The sequence below is a fragment of the Bufo gargarizans genome, chromosome 4 (genome assembly GCF_014858855.1).
Source record: "Bufo gargarizans isolate SCDJY-AF-19 chromosome 4, ASM1485885v1, whole genome shotgun sequence".
In the NCBI taxonomy this organism is placed as follows: domain Eukaryota; kingdom Metazoa; phylum Chordata; class Amphibia; order Anura; family Bufonidae; genus Bufo; species Bufo gargarizans.
Genome location: NC_058083.1, coordinates 486598073 through 486618285, shown reverse-complemented (window position 1 = coordinate 486618285; position 20213 = coordinate 486598073). Strand labels below are relative to the sequence as shown.

The window sequence follows — 20213 nt, the reverse complement described above, 5'->3', positions numbered from 1 at the left end:
TGTCGGCAGCAGACCACATGCACCACAAAGGCATCCTACACAAGATGGGATAATGTGTGGATGGCATGTTACGGGTGGGGGTTACAGCCTTATCATCTCTCCCACTGCCTGAGTGATCTCACTATGGAGGTATGTGGGAGCTTGTCTCTAAGCTGGATCTTAGCACCTTTCAGACCGTGTTCACACACCATAGGTAGTCTAGTGGTAGGAACCTATGCCACACTGAGATACCTTGACGGTGGTGCAAAAGGGCTCCGATGTGTTCCTGACTGTAATACATTGGCTAAAGTCTCAGTTCTTAACATCAGCCTGAGGGATTAGCCAGTGTTGTCAGTTGCATATCATTGTGGCTCACCTTTCGCAGTGATTTATGATCGATAGAAGACCCCTTAATTCTACAATTTTAGCAATCACAGCTGACACATGCTGGATTTTATGTTTCCAAGTGCAAAATCCAATTTACTCGCTAAAATGTGCAGCTTCAGAGGTGTATAGTAGCTGTAAATCTCTACCTGTCCAATAGCAATGAAGGGGTATTACAACCTTAGACATTTATATTTTATCAATGGGACTTGTCGAAAATTAGAGGTTTCTTTGACCCTCATTCAGCAATCCAAAGTGCCCAGTGGTGGAGAAAGAGAGGGTAAGAAAGACATCAGGTAAATCATTGATGATCTCTCCATTATGATCTATGGGAGATATGGGAACAGTTGAACCCATACGCTAAAATGGAGAGAGAAGTGCACATAGGAGTACACATACATGATGCATCTATGGGGATGATGGCTTTAAAGTCTTTCAATCAAGAATAAAAACATATCTTTCCTATAAGGGCTCATTCACACAAACATATATTCTTTTCGTGTCTGTTCCAGGTTTTTTTTACGGACCGTATAAGGAACCATTTATTTCAACGGGGCAGCAAAGAAAAAACAGAAGTTACTCCATGTGCATTCCGTTTCCGTATGTCCGTATTTCCGTTCCACAAAAAATAGAACATGTCCTCTTATTGTCCACATTACGGACAAGAATAGTAATGTTCTATCAGGGGCCAGCTGTTCCGTTCAGCAAAATACGGAATGCACACGGACGTCATCCGTATTTTTTGAGGATCTGTTTTTTACGGACAGCAAAATACATACGGTCGTATGCATGAGCCCTAATACTGTACTTAATCCTTGTGGCAAAAGGGACTGAGATAACACAATTACCATATTGGAGCATTTACACACTTCTATTGCATTCAAAATGAAGTCAGCCATAGACTTAAAACAGAAACCTTTCGGCTCTTAGGGGAAATCACGCTGGTGATATTCTTCCTCATGACACCTAATATATATAGGGTTGGTTAGACACACCTGGATGTTCATTTTCAGGAAAAATCTGACAAATTGGATTTTTAAATTGTTTTTTCCTGAGAGAGATGGCAATGTTGGTCTCCAGCTGCTGCTCACCTTTCTGCCTCCATAAAAAAAGAAGCACATTCCTGAAGAGATCTACAATGTTACTTGCCAACCAAAAGGTCTTCTACTCAACATTAGCCAGCTTTATGGTCCTGAAGTTAGCACATATAATTACATACTGTAAATCAACACCCATTGAATTCAGCTTTCCAATGGACCACCAAATCATTGAGCTTGTTCTACATAGTTAAATCAATAACACATAATATGCCAATCAATTCTGCTTGCCTGAATCAACAATTATGGTGATTTATTATGAACTAAAAAGGTGTCCATATATAAGCTGTCAAAGACTCAACACTATAGTGTAGACTTTATCAGGTAGAAAGGGAACTCCTTTGCTAAAAGTTTCTATACGCAGAATCTCTACATTACATTCTCTTAAATTATTTTTCAGTTAGAAAATATAGCTTGCAAAAGACCATGGGAAATGCTGCTATTCTTTACTACTGTACTTTCTAAACTATAATGAGTAAAATGAAAGAAGAAAAAAAACGGAGAGAATAGAAGCCTGCAGATATAATAAGCCACAAGCAATTTCATTCATACATAATAACTATTTACTGTTGGTAATTGACCATCCTGTGGATATTGCTTTTTTTTTGCTAATAGAGCATTGTTCTTATACACCAAATTACGTTGAATATGCACTATAGTAATGGTAATAAATTCTAGAGGAGAAAAAAAGGAGTTTTTTTTTTTGTAATACGGCTTTACAGGTCAACTAACACCCCCTACAGGAGAGCTACTGCTAAAGAAATAAACAATATATGAAAAATCATTATTGTCATATACAGTCCCTAAAATTATGAGAAAAGTAATGACCAAACAAAGTCATGAAAGGCAGAAGATGAGGGATGCCTACAGGAACATATAGAAATGGAAGGATGGCCAAAGGAGACCCCTTCAATGAGTCCTAAAATTAGACGGGCAAACTTTAAAATAATTCAGGTCAGCAAAATGTGCATTTTTTTTTACAAGTTTGGAGTTTAATTGGAACCACTTCCATGCAAAAACTTTCAAGATGTCGCCTAAAGTTTTTTGATCTTGGTACAAAAATCCACAACATTAAAACATGTATTGCAAACCTAATTTGAAACCCCAATTTATTAAATGGTTGTCCATCTGAACAAATCCTACTCTTATTGGCAGACAAGCTGGTATGGGTGATACGTCTCCTGGGATCTCCCATGAACTATTTGTGGCAATGAGAGCATTACTGTGTACCCACCAAATTCAATATCTATCTGCTGTATGTACCTGATGTCTGAAGTCGTTCCACATCACATATCTAAATACCACATAAAACAATTGGCTGACCATTTAGGTAAAACTATATGGATTCTCCAGCCACTGCTTGGATAAACTTCTAAGTAATATAGTGACATTTATACAATACACGGGCTATAAATGAAGACATAGGAGCTGGTAGTGAGGTTTTTAATGATATACTGACGATTAGTGATGAGCAAATTTCCCAAAATTCATTTTGCGTCCAATTTGATCAAATTAGGTGTCAGATTTGATTTCAATAAATTCAGAGAGTCCAAATCAAAAAGGATGACAATATCTGTGCACTGCTGCAGAATATTTTGAAGAATTTAACTGAACTAGAGAATATTAATATTGTTAGGCCTCATGCACATAACCGTTGTTTTGGTCAGCATCAGAGCCGCGGTGGGTTGGGACCCATTCACTTCAATGGGGCCGCAAAAGATGCGGACAGCCGTGTGCTGTCCGCATCCATTGCTCCGTTAAGTAGCGCCGCAAAAAATAATAATAACCTGTCCTACTCTTGTCCGTTTTTGCAGACAAGTATATCATTTCTACAAAGGGCTGCCAATTCCGTTCCGCAAATTGCGGAAGGCACGCGGTTGGCTTCCGTGTTTTGCGGATCCGGAATTTGCGGACTGCAAAAAATGGAACGGTCGTGTACATGAGGCCTTAAGAACATGATTTTTATTACTATAAATTATAATTATAAATAATAATAAAATGAATGGAAGTGTTAATAACAGTGATAGTAGTAGTAGCAGTAGAAATATATTTTTTTATACATAATTTTTTTAAATAATTACAATTTATTTTATCATGTAGAAACAACTGTGCAATTACATTCATTTTTTTTTTTTTTTTTGCTGTAATATTAAATTAAGGCGGTGGATGTGAGATTATAGCTTCTAGCAGTCTATGCTGGAAACCTATTTATGAATTCCCATTGATCAGTGTTTTAACTTTCACGACTTTCCCCAGTTTGTTCCATTATTCAAAACAATTAATGTACAATATAATAGGTTAAGTTCCAGCCAAGTGTAACATCTAAATGCATGCAATATTTATGTAACTAATTTCATTGCTGCAAAGAAAGGTGTTTTTGTCTTCACCTTGACAGAGCCACAATAAAGGGCATATTTATTTATACTGTACTGTTCCTGGCATTGTTACTGCCGCACCATTATCATAGAGTAATTGTTATTATGCACTGGTCTCTTTTCCATGAGATAGAATGAAATACTTTCTGATCACAATATTTTTAAGGTATGGTATGAAAAACAAGACTTGACTAATGCGGTGTTTGCTGACTGAAGTTTTCGATGCTGTCTCAATAGACCTTGTCATGGAGATATCTTAATATGATCGATACTGAACCTGAGAACATGGCAGAGCCACAGACTAGCCACATTAGGTCATATGAAGGATAAACATAAAAACTGAGAAAGAAGCTGGCTAAAAACATAAGATAACGGCAATTAATGCCTCTTTCACACTGCCAACAGGAGTTCTGGCAGGCTGTTTTGATCAAACAGCTGGCAAGAGCTCTCTGGATTTGGCATTGCCAGATGGTACCAGAATGTCCACCAGCCCGATTGACTATTATGGTGTCCGGCGAAGATCTGATCACTACCCAGCAAATTTTCTGGCCAAATCCCAGAAAATTTGCTGGGTAGTGATCAGCTCTCCGCCAGACAGTATAATGCCACAGTGGGAAACTAGCCTAACACTAATGAACAACCAATAACCATACACATTTGGCCTGGTCAAGCAGGTCTATTCATATTAAAGAGAAATTGAGTGATAAGAAAAGCAGTTTTCAGACACCTGCGAGCCAACACAGATTGATTAATCTGATTTATTGTTCATCCAATGAATAATTGACTACATCCCCAATAAATGTTAGAATGACAATAATTCTAGAAGAAGGATAGTTTTGTGCTCTCATTAAGAGAAACACAATAAGAGTATTGCAGGTTTGATACCTTTTAGAAGAAGGATACACATAGTAAACTAAAGGGTTAGTGAACATAAATTGACTATTTATTAAAAACCACAATTGTGTCCTTCCTTACCTTTCATCTCAAGAAGTGTGGTACAAGACTACCAGCTTTTATGAAAAACATGATTTTGTGATATTCTGCCCAAAGGTGCCCATCCTATAAATGTAGCCACCTAATAGTGTGTTCAGAGGTGTACACTGTCAAGGGTCTTGTTAATATATCGCAATATTGTATGGTATTGGTTTTATAAGAAATCCACATCTGAGCCAAGGTCTAGGTGGACACATCTGTAGATTCTCAATTTGTATACTTGGGTAACATGCCATGTTTCTAGGGATACTTACACAGGGCACATTGAAATAATTTGTTTAAGTAGAGGGTACTTTGTTTTATGGAAGTTTAGAATCACTGAATTACAACATGATTCAGGCCATAACCACCCTGCATATACAGAAATTGCCGTGTGGCATCTAATAAGACAATATGGTAAGTGTCCCTGGGAAACAAGCTGTAAGTAAATAATCAATATAAAAAAACTCTTTGGGGGAAAAATTATCATAGACTAGCATTTTAAGTCGGTTTATGATATTCCCTGCACTGCCAAAGGAAAATAAATGAAGCGCATGCTCATAAACTCCATGTGTCTAGACTAAAATCGACAATAGCTCTGAGCTGCCATAGATTTAAGCCTTCTCTTACGCTAGAAAACTAACTTAGAGGAAAATAAATGTGCCGGGCGCAGTGTCTCCTCTGCCTCTTTGTCCTCATCACACCCAATTTTTGGCAAGTGATGAAGGAGGAGTAGAGGCATCACTTACCCCTATATTTTGGCACAATGGCATTTAAAAAGTTGAAAACAGGGGGTTTTCAACTTTTTTTTATGCCAGAAAACTGATAAATTCCCTCCATTGAGTTGTAAGCCATCTGCAATATTCTGGATACCATGGTTCTCCTGGGACCTGTTCTACTGATAATTTCTGCAAAATGTATGATGGCAGTCATACTGTGTCACTGCCAACAAACACTACTAGGATGGCATTTGATTGTAAAACTTCAACATTTCATTGCCTACAGCTAGATCACTTATTCAATAGACCTTTTCTTGGTAGGAACAGGTTTTATTTTAATATTAATTCCACATTTTAGAGTGAGTACATATTCTGCTGCAATGTAAAGCACAGATAACATAACCAATTGGGTCACAAGCCCCATGAGGGTCACACGCTCATTTCCAAATCTCAAGTTCTCACACAATAAAAAAAATTATAGGAAGAAAATTAATGTAATCATATTTCTCCACATTGAAATAAACTAAAGGGAACCAACAAAAAACATAGGGAGAATATTGCACAGGTTAGATTGAAACTTACAACCTAGGTGAGGCAAGGAAACCATGCTATCTACTGTGCATGACTTGCCCCTTCAAATGAAAAAATATATTAGGCTTTATTCCTCAGCACATTATAGGACTAAATTAAGTTGAAGGTGGTGATGGTAGGCAAAATTGTTGTTTATATAAGTAATGACAATTTTAAGACCCAGGAATTTTGTTCACTGATCCGTGCTGTTTCTACAGTCATTTGGACCACCAAAGAAGCAGATGATCTTCTGGCTGACCAAGGATCTGACATCATGTTAAAGTATAGCTATTACCTGTTTTTCACCATTGTATGTTATTTGTCCATTATTTTACAATGTAAATAAAACTACAATAGCACATTTAGAGAAGTGGTCACCAAATTATGGATCGCCAGCAGCTGCAAAACTCCATCTCATAATTGGAAATCCTGAAGGTCCCAGACCATACTAAGCATTGTAGTTTCATAATCAAGCTCAAGACCTACAGGTTGACTACTAATCTAAGGGCTCTGAGGGTGAGCTATTATTATCAGACCCAAATGACCTAGGTTATTCTAAGACAACTTTTTTAATATGAATCTAAAAGAGAAGCTCAAACATAAAGTATAGAGGATTGAGTGTTGACAGGCCTGCAAAAAGGCCAAGTGGTTGGTAAGCTTCTAAGAGTGAAATTTAACTTTGGTTGTTTTTTTCATTCTTATTCTCTCTCGCTTTCCCTCTCTAGATCTCTTTCTTTAATTCTCACAAAATTAACCACAAAAAATTCAAATTCTATTGCACGCCAGCTTTTTAAAAAATTCATGCCAATTTCCATTCCCAATTTTAAAATCAATTAGCTCATCTTTACTGATGACACCTATCCTTAAGATAGGCTATCAATATCACATCAATTGGAATCCTACTTTTGGCACCTATACCAATCACCTGCACGTCAAATGTTTTGTCTTATTTAATCATCTGATTGGTGGAGATGATGGAGTTGGAATCCTGGCATTCTGCCAATCAACTGATTAAAAGGGACCATAGCCTCTTTATTGATTACCAGGCATAGCTATGTAGTGCTGATAGCACCTGTCTCTGATATAATATCTCAGAACAGCTTATTCCTATTGAAGTGAATGGGATTCAGTTGTAACACAAGGCATAGGTATGTATAGTAGCTATAAGTGTCACACTGCTATGCCTGGTAATCCATGAAGGTGACATGGTGATCACTGCATAGCACATTGGTAGAAATGCCAAGAGTCAGACTCCACTGATAAGGTATTCATATTGATATTCTGCATATTATTAGAACGGGATAAACCCTTTAAAATCAAATAATATTAATTTCAGACTATATCTTTGATACCAATTCATTGAGAAAAAGGAAAAGTTGACACATTCCTATTTTAAATATAACCATACTATTTAGATCACTTTACATTGTGTTTCTCAAATCTGATGTTACTTATAACCTGCAAAGTCCTGAGCGTTACTACTTAACTTCTTAATACTAACCCCTGTGGATTACTGGCTGCACGCTGTGCTTATCGTCCTCACAGCAGCCACCATTCTACAAGGACGTGTTCTATAGTACTGCATATGAATGACCTTTTATATTTTATGGCCATTTTATTCATTGCTTTTGTATTTTGGCAATCTCCTTGAATGTTAACAGTAATTATTAAATGTTAAGCTTTACTGCGTACATTCCTGCTGCACATCTTATAAATATTAGTTGGGCAATTTACCGAAGCTGACTATTCATTATTTTTCATTCATTTATGCTAAGTATATGTTACACTAACTCCATGCTGTCACATGTTTAGTCTTTGTGTTGTACATTGTGTTATTGCATGAAATTGCATAACACACAGGGTGCTTTTTTATGGCTATGCCATTTCTTAGAACTTGATGTTTTCTGTAACTTTCTTGCATATACATGGTAATAAACAATAATTCTGGTAACATAGATCCTTACTAGTGTTGATCAAGCACCAAAGTGCTCATGTGTTTGGGTGCTCAGGCCGAACACATCAGTATGCTCGTGTGCTCTACCGAGCACAATGGAAGCCAATGGGAGAACCCCAGGCACCCCTTGCTCCGAAGAAAAGAGGATGTTTGGTTAACAAAAAAGGTTAGAAATTGATGGAAATCCCACCAAAATGGTTTGGAAACAGCATTAAGAGGATGGCTGGCTGCGTCTTGGATTCCTATTATGTATGACATACAATAGACAACCACACAAAGGCTATACGCCAAAAGCCAGGTATGTGGAAGCCAACAATCTATCAATGAAACAGATAACAGTCAGCACACCTTACAATGGCAGCCTTGAGCACTATGAGATATTGCAAACCAGCTCTCATGTAACTGAGAGCCAGTAAGCCTTAAAGTTGCTTCACATCTGTTGGATGGCTTGGGTGGACCTGCACACCTAGATCAATATCATTAGGGTGACAAAAAGTTTTCTGATAGCCCTAACATAATATTCAGTAACCTTTCTATACAGTGTTGTCATGTAAAAACTTATTTGCATATGGGAAAGACCTGCAAATGAGCAGAATATGCTTTGTTTTTCAGCGGAAAAAACATTTGCATGGAAAATTTGTGATCTACACTGCTCATGAACAGCGCCAACTATTGGATTTATAGTCTTGTCGCTCAACACTAATCCTTACATTTTTCAGATTTGCAGATATTGTAAAACTTTTGTCTCACATTTATTTATAATATTATGCCCCAAGATAGACAGAAAACTGTTTCAGAGGTTTATATAGAACTCACATTTGGCACCAATTATGCAATAAATATTACATTTCTTGTTTGTAATGTGTTTTGCCTCAAGGAATCGATTTTGGCTTCATCTCCTTTTACAATATTTGCTGTTTATATTATGCAATATTACCTATACACACTAATTTTCTTTCTGTCTTGGGTTGTTTTCTTTGTATACTTGTTTGTTTGGGTTTTTTGTCAGAAGTTCATGGACTACTTGGTGCATTTCTAATTTATCATTTAAGAGCCCATAATTATTATTTTATTTTTTATTTTATAAAAAGACAAGACCAATAGACTACACTCTTCTGGTCATAAAAAGGCAAGAGAAACCTGATGAAATGGGCCCTTATAATAATGTAAACATAACCAGTGGTTACATTTGGTCTACAATGTCATTGACTGCAAAATGGTTTTGACCCATATTATCTGTCCACATATAAAACTATGTATTTATTGCTCTACCATTTATCAAAGGAACCACATATTTCCACAAGCAGTTTTACAAATCCAACAAATCCTGATAATTTCCTAGAGAAAATACTTTTCTCCATTTTGAACTGTTTCAATCCGTATTTTTGAAAAGCTGAGTTTGCATTTCAAGATGATAAATCATAGGGATAAGAAAATGGGGATTAGAGAAATTGAAAATGCAATAATCCACAGAGTAATCTATAAGTGTTTTGGGCATGTGAGCAAGCCTGATATTTATTTTTAACCTGCTTCCACTTTTTTCTTTTTCCTTTATGTTTGTGATAATAGAAAGTCCAGAAGCTTACGCTTTTTCTGCACTAAGCACATTCAATCAGTAATGTATAAAACCAAAGAATACATGAATAGAAAAAGTGGTTTAAAAAAAGAAGAAAAAATAGTTACACTACGCAATGTTTATTTCAATGCTAAGGATCAACAGTAATGTGTTTGAAAACAAAGGGTCACCATGACATCTTGGGCAAACAATTCTACCTAAGCATATACAATATCTATTTAATATTATTAGCGTCTAAATGGTAAGAGCTTTAAGATGTTCTCAGATGTAAATAGTGGACTAAAGTGTTAGACATGCCTTTTGTGTAAATCCCCTTCTGAGAGCATTTACGCATTAGCGTATGATGCAGCAATACTGTTTTCTGGCCTTCATATTAAACAGCTCTGTGTAGTTATTATGTACTGGTTTTCAAATTCCACCATTTGCTCCCCAGGAGATAAGAATTCTGAGATTTTCTTATTGCTAAGACCTGATATTCATGAAAGTAACTTTATGTGTGATTTAATTTACATAGTACAATATGGATAGTGTAATATAATTCTCTCTCTTTCCAGATTGGCAATTTGTCCAAATTTCAGATTCTTACTATTCCAAACTTAAAAAAAATAATAATTGTGGAATTTTGATTTAACAAATCTATTTGCTCGTCTCAATGCAAAGTTTTTCTGATTTTTGTGGTTGACCATACATTAGGTTTTTATCATAGCACTACGATAATAATATCATGGGCGTAACTATAGGGGGTGAAGAGGGGGTGAAAGCACCTGGTACCTATAGCTGACCAATGCTATACATGAGATGTGATAGTTGTGATAGTATAGCAATTTGGCAACAACTCACATGCAGGAGCCACATAAAGCTTGTGAACTACTGATTGCAAATTGTATTGAATCTATGCCATAGGCAAAATGGTGAAAAAAAATCCATTACAGGATAGAACTCATTAGTTTAGGACATCTACAAAATGTTCTACTATAGAGAAAATAGGTGGTGCAGAAAATGAGCAGCAAGAAGAAAAAATACAAGAGACTTCAGAAGATCCTAATGGATGCAAATATATCTACTACCTTCCCTTTAGTGACATATGCTCTTTGCAGCCTCCTTTCTATAGATAGGTGCAGGCAAGCAACAAATCCAGGTTCATATCTGTTGTGTAATACAGTTCGGTATGCGCTTCTACTCATAGTAATGGCGCATGCATGAGACTCACACAGTCTTGCGTTAATGGAGGCTATATTCATTCAGCCACATTGGAGACCATACTCTATAGTAAAGGTATGGTAATCGGGAACTCATACTGTTTAGTGAAAGAATCCAAAAGATTTGGATTTGTCCAAGGCCAGGGCAAATCTAAAATCTTCATTAGATAAAGTTCTCATTACCTAGTTTTGTTACACCTTAACATGGCTCCTGTGGTGAAAAAGTTTACTGGCCTCTCTTGTTAATTAATTAATTCATTAATTTATTTATTTATTTATTTTTTAGGATAAATAATACAAAAATCTTCTAAACAACTATAAAAATGTATTCACAATGATAAAACTTTTTAATTCATTAGAGACACATTACATCCTAAGATGGATATAAAAGGTAAGTGCTTCAAAAAGGTTCCAATCATTTAAAAAATGATCACCAACAATGATTAATGACAGCAGCTTACAATATCAAATGGCAAGAAAATCTGTAACAACCATAAGTGGATGTAGAATTGATAATTTCTTTTGTAGGATTGGGTTATGAAATTTGAGAAGACCTATATGACATTCGATTTCAAAAGCAGAAGCTAAATGGTCCACTGGAATGTGTAATAGATCTGGCTAAGTGTTCATTGTCCAATTAGTTTTCTCACTGTCCAAACAATATAGCGTTGCCCTTATGTAGTATATTTTTGGAAACAATCTAAGTGGGCTATAGTATTATGTAACAATATGACTATGCATTCATCTCGAAGATTAAGAATTATACTAATAATAAAGCCTTAAAGCGATTCCTAAAGCTTCCTTTATAAGTTCTATTTTGCTTTGGCAATATTGATTTACATATATTCTTAGATGACCTAGAGGTAGAATTTCATGATCCACAACAATTTCTTTTCACAAAACTAAATTACTATATGCATCAGTAATTTGATGCCAAGTTCCAGGAATAAATGCAGTCTTGGATCAAAAACTGTCCAACACACTATCACCGGAGCATTCTTTGCAAAGGCGTGCATAATAGAAAATTCATTTATTACACGTCAAACAGCAGATCAACCATCAAGGTTATGACTCTGCTATCATCGCTTGATATTCATGCAATCATACTGGAAATATAAATAACGTCAACAGACCGCTTGCGTAGCACAAGACTGAAAAGTGGAATTCTTCTATTTTATGAGTATTTTGCCACTTTTTATACCATGATGAAGATTGGTGTTTTATTTATAAAAAGGCTACCTGACTTCAGCCAGCTTGAAGTGAAGAGATGAGAAGATGCACAGGGGGACTGTATATAGGTCCCTCCTTTGCTCAATATATGTCTACACTATATTGCTATGCACTGTAGGTACTATTTGAGCAGTGGTATGCAGTAGGTAGGGTAGGGGACTTATTCTTTCCTCCTTTGACATTAGAAGGGTTTGTGTTAAATGGGTCAGAATGGGTTAAAAATAAAAAGCATTACTCACTTTCACCTCTCCCACACCGCTGCTCTGGTCCCTGCCTTTCAAGACCGGGTGATTTAATTGGTGCCATGTCTTGTGTATTGACATAAGATCAGGAAGTGGAGAGCAGCATGGGCCAGAGCAGCATAGCACTAGAAGCAGCAGAGGATTGGTAAGGTGAATACAAACTTATTTAATTTTTTTCATTTTAACCCATTCATTTTTATTTAATTTTTAATAAATGTTCTCCATCAGGAAAACTCATTTAACAACTCTGGTCACTCTTTGCCTGTCTTCCAGAAACCAGTTTACATTCCTCAAACAAGGAAATACCACATTCATGGGTTTTGTTATTATAGTTTTGAGAAAAAATATGGTAAACCCTGATCTAGGATTATTGAAAGACTGTAATGGCCACTATGGACTAAAGTGTGTAAATGTGGCTATGTTTTCACAATATTCGTTCACTACTTGATTGTAAATTTAACATATTTCTGTCTAAGGTATATGGCCACCTTTGATCTAAAGATGGTGACACACAATGAGATACGTCAGCAGCATCCAGAGTTGTCTTTCAATCCTCACTCTCTCCCTATCCCTAGCATCTTCCGTCGACATGTGCACTATGATCTGGGATTATCGGGTCAGGATATTTTTTTTGCTAAATTTTATAAAAATGAATGAGTAAACATGCAACACCCAATGGTCATATTAGAAATACACATACACCATGCATGTTTTATTCACCATGAGTGCTATAAGTGTGTGTTGAGTGTAGCATATTTATTCATCATATTACAAAAAAAAAAAGAAAAGGTAAACTTTTTGTACCCAGTAATCCCAGATCAGAATTCACATGTCTAAGGAGAGAGGTAGGAATAGAGTGTGGATGCAGATACAACTCTGGATGGTGTTGATGCATTTCACTGCATATGACTATTTTTAGCCTAAAGGTGGCCATATACATTAGACATAAACATATTGAACAACACCTGAATGAACAATCATCTGGTGAGCGAACATTTTGCGAACACACTCATACATATACATTTTAGCCAATATTGGCCACTATAGTCTTTTATAATGGTCATACACGTTCAGAGATGCTGGGCAGATGACAAATTACCTCTCCCTGGGAAGTTTTTTCACAGAAAGATCACTGTGTAACAGCCATCAGCATTATATGTACACAGTCAAGGATTAGCAACTATAGGACAAAAGCTCTAAATATGGCCAACTTTTTGTCAGATAATGATGATCTGTTATCAGTTGGATAACATTTTTGTTGGCTGGTAAATTTCACACAAAACTAATTGTTTTGGTTAAAATTGTTGAATTTAAATTATTAGACTATTTTAGAGCATTATGTTTTGCCACCTTATCTCCATCTCCAGTGAAGAGGCCAATGCATGTCAATTGAGTGCACCACATCCTTTATTCCCAATTACAATATTTGTAGGTGTCTTAACTTAGTTCTTTGCAGAAGTAGTTCAACCTGACATAATAAGAACTGAATACTTTCATTTGTTTGCAGCATCCCTGTCTTATGTAACAGTTTAGGAATCAAAACTCTCAATGCAGGTTGGTATAAGACAACTGTGAATTTCCAATGCACCTACCTATTGCCTATCTGTCTTGTGAAACAGCTTGAGGGAAAGAAACATGCAAAAATATGTGATCTTTGCCGTCATATGCATTCAAAGTTTAAAGCCAACAGTTTTTATTGTATGCTGTAAGATCATCCAAAGGACCAACACTGGAATCCCTTTTGGGAGACATAAAAGTCTACAAAACCTTCAAAGTAAACTGGATTGAAAAATAAACAAATAATGTTCTGAAAAAAGTTAGAAGAGTGAAATTTCCAAGTTTCCCTTTGGGATCCCAACATACAATAACTCAGTTTTCCTTCTGATAATGGCTCTACACAAGTAGATGTCCAGGCAGCAAAAATTGTAACAAAGAACTGTTATTGTTGCTATAAAAATGGAGAGTAAAATTGTAGTATCTATGATGATAAAAAATTGAGCACTTGTTATTTTTTCTGAAGAAATATTAGATTTGACCTAATTATATTATGTTGCAGAGCATAATGCACAAATAATATGAATAATTCACTCATAAGGTGAAGAAAAAGTGCTTAGTTTGTTCAATTTTGTTAAAAGTTGAAACCAGTATAAAAATATTAAAGGGAAATTTCCACCAAAAAGAAGTATCACTTTTAAACTCAGTTTTCATAATATTTTGTTTTGAATGTCTGGCTCTTGTTCTTTTTCATTTTGACGGTTATATGCCATTGAACATTAAAAACTAAATATTGTAATTCTCTAGCAGACAGCACATATGATAAATAGATAATTCAACATCAGTTTACTGCTGCTTTGAGGGAAAGATGTTATCTGAAAGGCAATCCTTATAATAATAGTAGGTATAGAATTGGGATACCAGTATGACAGCTCTATTTTTCTATTAATAGGCCTATATGAAAATGACCACAAAAGAGCATTATGCTTAGTGTAATGTATGATGCTCTAATCAAGTCACTTTGGGTCAGCTCTCTCTGAACACAATGATTACCTGACTGAGAGAGTTAGGGCAATATTAGACCTGCAGGTGAGCATTACGATTGTCAGGAGGAAGCTTTCTTCTTGACAATTTCCTGCTTCTTCAGGGAAAGACACCACTGCATTTACATGTAGAGATCTCCACTAAAGTACGGGGAAGAGCGATCACTAATGCCATCACTCATCCTCATACAGAATCATTATTTGCCGGTAGCAGTGTGTGATTAGACAGCGTGATCTGCATCTTGTTCATCCGGTAATCGTCTGCACTTTTACACAGGCAGATCATTAATGAGTATTCCTATGAATGATTGTTAGTGATGATTTGGCCGACCCTCTGCAACTCTAATACAACCCTTAAGAAAGGGTCTAAAAGTCCAAACAAAGAGGAAGTTTATGATCCAGGAGAGGAAAGAGAACACAAGCAGTGACTTTTTCAAAAGGTACATAGGATATTCACATATAGGTTGTGAAAACTTTTGATGGAAATGCCCCTGCAAAAATTTAATAAGCTCTCTTTCCATAGCCTGATTAAATAGTTTTACCTACAAACCCTCCAGAATGGAGAAAACCTTAATCCTTTATTAATTCAATTAGATTACTACACTGGTTCATTAGTTAAAGCCCAGCTTCATTCAAAGCCTAAACAATTATAGATAATAGATTTGGCTGAAGTTAAGCCCTGTATTCTGTATTAGGGTTCCTTGAAGATGAGTTATTGGGAGTTGTTTGGAGAGGTCCTCATACTGGTTCCTGGTTGTGTTGCCCTCGTGCAGCTTTTATCACAAAAATAACAGTGAAAGAAAATCACTAGTGGCCAAAGTACAGTGTTGCCTCCATTTTTTATTCAGGCACAATGGCCCAGATTTACAAATCCTGTAGATGATCTAAATTTGTAGCTGTCTAAACCTGCTCAAGGGTTATCACTGGGGCTCAGGCTAGATGATAAATGTGGTGCAGGGAGACACTTTTATTTGACCAACCATTATTTGGCTTACTTTGAGACAGATTTTTATGACAGAATTATGTAGCAATTATGGTGCAAGATGGTGCATCTTAGGGTCTTCTGCCTTTCCAGTAAATCATGGCCCCCTTTTCACTCTGCCCCCTAGTTAAGCATGTTGGAAGAAATTGTAGAAAACCTAGATACACCAAAATGTGCCAATTAGCTTAATTTTTTAAACAGGTTTTTGGCTCAAAAAATGATTAATCAATAACAATGCACAGCTCCCCATACCTAAGCTTCCTGAAACCCATATGAGTATGGCATACAGATGTAGCAACACTAACCAGTATTGCATGCTAGGCCATTAATGTAATGCTGCTATTTGCACAGCAGGTTGCTCATTCATTTTATATAAGTGCAGCCAGACTATGCAGATAGCGTACAGCACTGTCGTGCACTATGCAGTGAAGCAGCACTGATACTTCTGTTGGAGGAATATTGGGGTTTACAAATTTTAAAGTTAAGAATAGAGTTACACAAATGCATTCAATTAATTATATTTCCACCACAGTGTAAAATAAAAATTATCCAAAAGACTTCCGCTTTGTAAGGACTTCCCTTTTATCTAGACTTTTTATCTACATTTCTAGAGATAGATTTTGATTGTTTCATATACTATACCTGCTGAGTGTGGTCTTTTGGAGGATTACCCCTCTAGATGATAATTTTTTCAATACAATTTTGGCTGCTCTTATTAGGTCCCTAGTCTTTTCAGTAACGTCTTATGGTAAATTAATGGTGCTACTAATTATGTCATCCAAAAAGATAGTAAGCAATCTAATCAATATCTATTGAGAACATAAAGTATAAAAAATATAATCTGTGCCCTATAGACTATATTATCATCAGCCATTTATGGAAAAAATGAAAATATACTACTTACAATGTGCAGCTCTAAGTAATCACCCAGTCCCGTAGAGCTGTCCACTCGAACCAATACTGCTTCTTTTTGTACAGTGCTAAACCCTATAGCCAGTCTGTCTGCTCGTGTACTAGGCCGATCATTCGGTGGCCATGTGTATGTTATTTGTCCTCCTCCTTTACTAAAGATGTACGTCGTCCCAGCTGTAGAAGAAAAACAGAGAAATGTATGTTATGTAACGAACGTGAACGAAAAAAACATAAAAAGGCATTGTTATATTCAATCCGATTAACATGCTAAAGAGGACTTTATGCCAAAAATGATACAATAACTGAGAACTTTTCTAAACGGAAACCATGTAATCCTGCAACTGAAAGAGAATAAAAATGTTATCATCATTCCATCTAGTACATTCCAGTATTCAGTCACAAAGCTTAGATCAGAAATCGGCTGTTCTTGTCTGTTTCTGTGACTCCCATAGAAGTGAATGGAGAACTGTGCAGCGCAGCCATCTCTCCATTAACTCTCTGTAGGATGGGGGAGGGGGGTCATGCGACTATTCTGGAGATAGAAGTGGGACCCGCATCTATCAGATATTTATGAAATAAAGATGATAATACCCATTTAAAAATGATCTGTCTCAATTTTGTTTTCAAAATAGGAACCACTTTCACAGTGAATCTTGAAACTGGTGAATTTTATCCAACCATCTCTAAAGCTTAACAATATTTTTTAAATGCATTCATTTATTTAACTCATTTATATAGCACTGACATATTCTGCAGCGGTTTACAGACATCATGACCTGCTGTCTCCAATGGAGCTCAGAATCTAAGTTCTAGTATGTTATTGGAGTGCGGCAGGAAACCAACGCAAACAAGGGAAGAACAAACTCCATGTAGATGTTGTGCTTGGTCAGATTTGAACCTAGGACCCCAATACTGCAAGGCACCAATACTAACCACTCCAAAGAGGCTCTGCATCAGCTAAAGTAGTTATACTATGTATGGTGTGCTATCATTACATCTCTAGAACCTCATTAAGAAGTCAATAGGATGATCATGGTCAATGATCTCCACTTTGAGTTCAGGCCTCTGTCCACTACTGGTTCTGTTGAGTTTGGATGCACAGATTAAACCAATGTAGCCAAGCACTGTGTCCTCTTTGATGTACCTGTCAGTGGGAATCCTACAATGATGTATAAGTACACATAAGTGCCCATAAAATTACTCATCTATTTAATTTTGAAAATAAAAATAAAAAAATGCTAAAATGTTCTAAAGAACATGACAGGTCATTTATGAACTACTGGTTACAACTTTATATCCATTGTTTTTCCATGCTGTTTGTCTAAGAGATTGACTACTGCACTTCATTCTTTGTTTTCAAATAAATTTAGCCCGCATCAGCCCATCACTCGTCACTTCATTACTTTTCTTCACTCTTGCTATGACACATAGCGAGTTGCCTTAGCAATACATGATAATGTATCCTCTTTGATCTGCCATGGCACTGGGTGGAATCAAGAACCTCAATAACTTTTGTACCAGAGAAAATATTTATGTGGCCAAACAATCTCTTTATTGTGATACATTGATTCCATCTGTTGCTTTTCTCTTGAATAGTATATTGCACACCATGGCTTTATTATTAGGTCCCTAGCCTCTAATGTGTTCTTTATTTTCAGAATTATTCTTTTAGTCGTCACTCAACTGTGAAACTCCAGAACAATTTCTTTCTTACACTGTGAACTCTCACAATACGCTATTCATGTGTTACAGATATAGCAATGTAAAGCAAATGTTTTGTGCACCGAAAACATAACTTATAACTGTTAATACATTCTGAAACTCTGTTTGTACAGATTAAGAAGTACTACAAACAGTTTGTCCATCTCAGCTCAATTTTACCTCCAATGTGTTGTTTTCTGAAACATCTCATGTCAGAAATCAACTAGTGAATTTCCACTTTAATTTATTTACTTATTTTCTAAGAGTTAAAGGACCACTACATAATAAAGAGTATGCCATCAAAAAGTGATTCAAGCTTTGTATGCTGAACATTTTATTTGAAAACTTATTATTGTAATGTCATTACTTATCTTTAAAAACATTAAAGTTTTGGCAATTTAAACCGATAATTGGCTGACAACATCTGTGCTATGGAGGTCACATCTCAGTAGTCCTCTCAATATAATCACAGATATGTCTTCAATAGAAAATATACTATGTCCAGTTCATCTGACTTTTTGCTACTTATAGACCTCTACACAGGTCATAGAATATGCTTATGGCACTCTACCATAGAAGCCATCTACATTCTACAGGTTCCATGGTCCATGTGGCTACTGTAAAGCATATCACTGAACTGAATGCTGATAACAAAGCTGCCTCCATAATCAAGTACTGAAAACAGAGTTGAACATTTATACCATGGCAGCATGGTACTTTGTTTGTTCCCCCGTGTTTAGATTGCGAGCTCCATTGGGAATAGCAAGTGATAATAATGTCTGTAAAGCACTGCAGAATATAACAGCACTATATAAAATAAGTCAAATAAAAATACTACATTCTACTACTAGAAAATACCAAAAAATAGGTATTTGGATTCATTTATAAATAGTTTTGCACAATTATTTCACAGTATAGCAATAAGGCTCGCAATTATATCAAGCTAATATCATAATATGCATGGTGATGTACAGAAATAGGTTAAAGATGCCGCATCATTGAGGTAATGCACAATGTAATGCACGCTTCCATTGTCCATATACTGTGCATCACTAGCTCTACATACTGTATGTCTGAGTGGAGATGGAGTCAGCATTCGATTAGTTTTCATCGGAAATATCACATCTAGTGTTTATGCATCTGCAATAAATTACACACAGATCTTTTTGAAAATCTAATGGAGTGCTGCCCCAACCTTTTACTTTGGAATCCATATTGAGAGTGATTTGGAGCACAACCTGCTGTGGCAAGCACCCGCGCAACCTGTTTTCTAAATATTTTACATGGAGTACTGTTCGCCCAGCTCCCCCTCTGGTCCTGATAGCAGCTGCTATGCCTGCTACCCTGGTAGTTATGCCCATGAAAGCAGTTTATTGAGTGTGCTCACCTACCCCCCCCCCCCCTCCCAATCATTGACAATGTTGGGACCAGACAGCAATCTAAACAAGGATGCCCAAAGTGTGGCACGGTTCGTAAAGGATCGGAGCTGATAAGATTATTATAGTATATCCCAGAAGTTTTGTAAAATATAGGATATAGAAACCCTAAAAGAATGAGGTGAACATTCCCTGCTATAACATGCTATACATCAACAATTGCTATTTTGTATTCTTGTAATCCTGTGTTCTGCACATCTGAAAATTAAACAACTTTCTATCATATATTTAGCACTGAATGATTCTCAGTTGATAAACAAAACCAGTTTATTCTTCACAATTTACACCCGCGCACCGGAAAACCATGTTTAATGTAAGGTGAAGAATGCACTGAATATCTGACCGTCT

At 36.2% G+C, this 20213-nt stretch overlaps 1 protein-coding gene across 12 annotated transcripts in view; it reads right to left on the bottom strand.

The window, feature by feature from the left end:
- Positions 1 to 20213, bottom strand: part of NRXN1 (neurexin 1) — a 1537142-nt gene that overhangs the window by 304811 nt on the left and 1212118 nt on the right. For all 12 annotated transcript variants that reach the window (XM_044290694.1, XM_044290695.1, XM_044290700.1 and 9 more), the window contains one exon: positions 16721 to 16902. In XM_044290694.1, coding sequence (XP_044146629.1) covers positions 16721 to 16902 — 182 coding nt within the window. The remainder of the gene's footprint in view (positions 1 to 16720; positions 16903 to 20213) is intronic.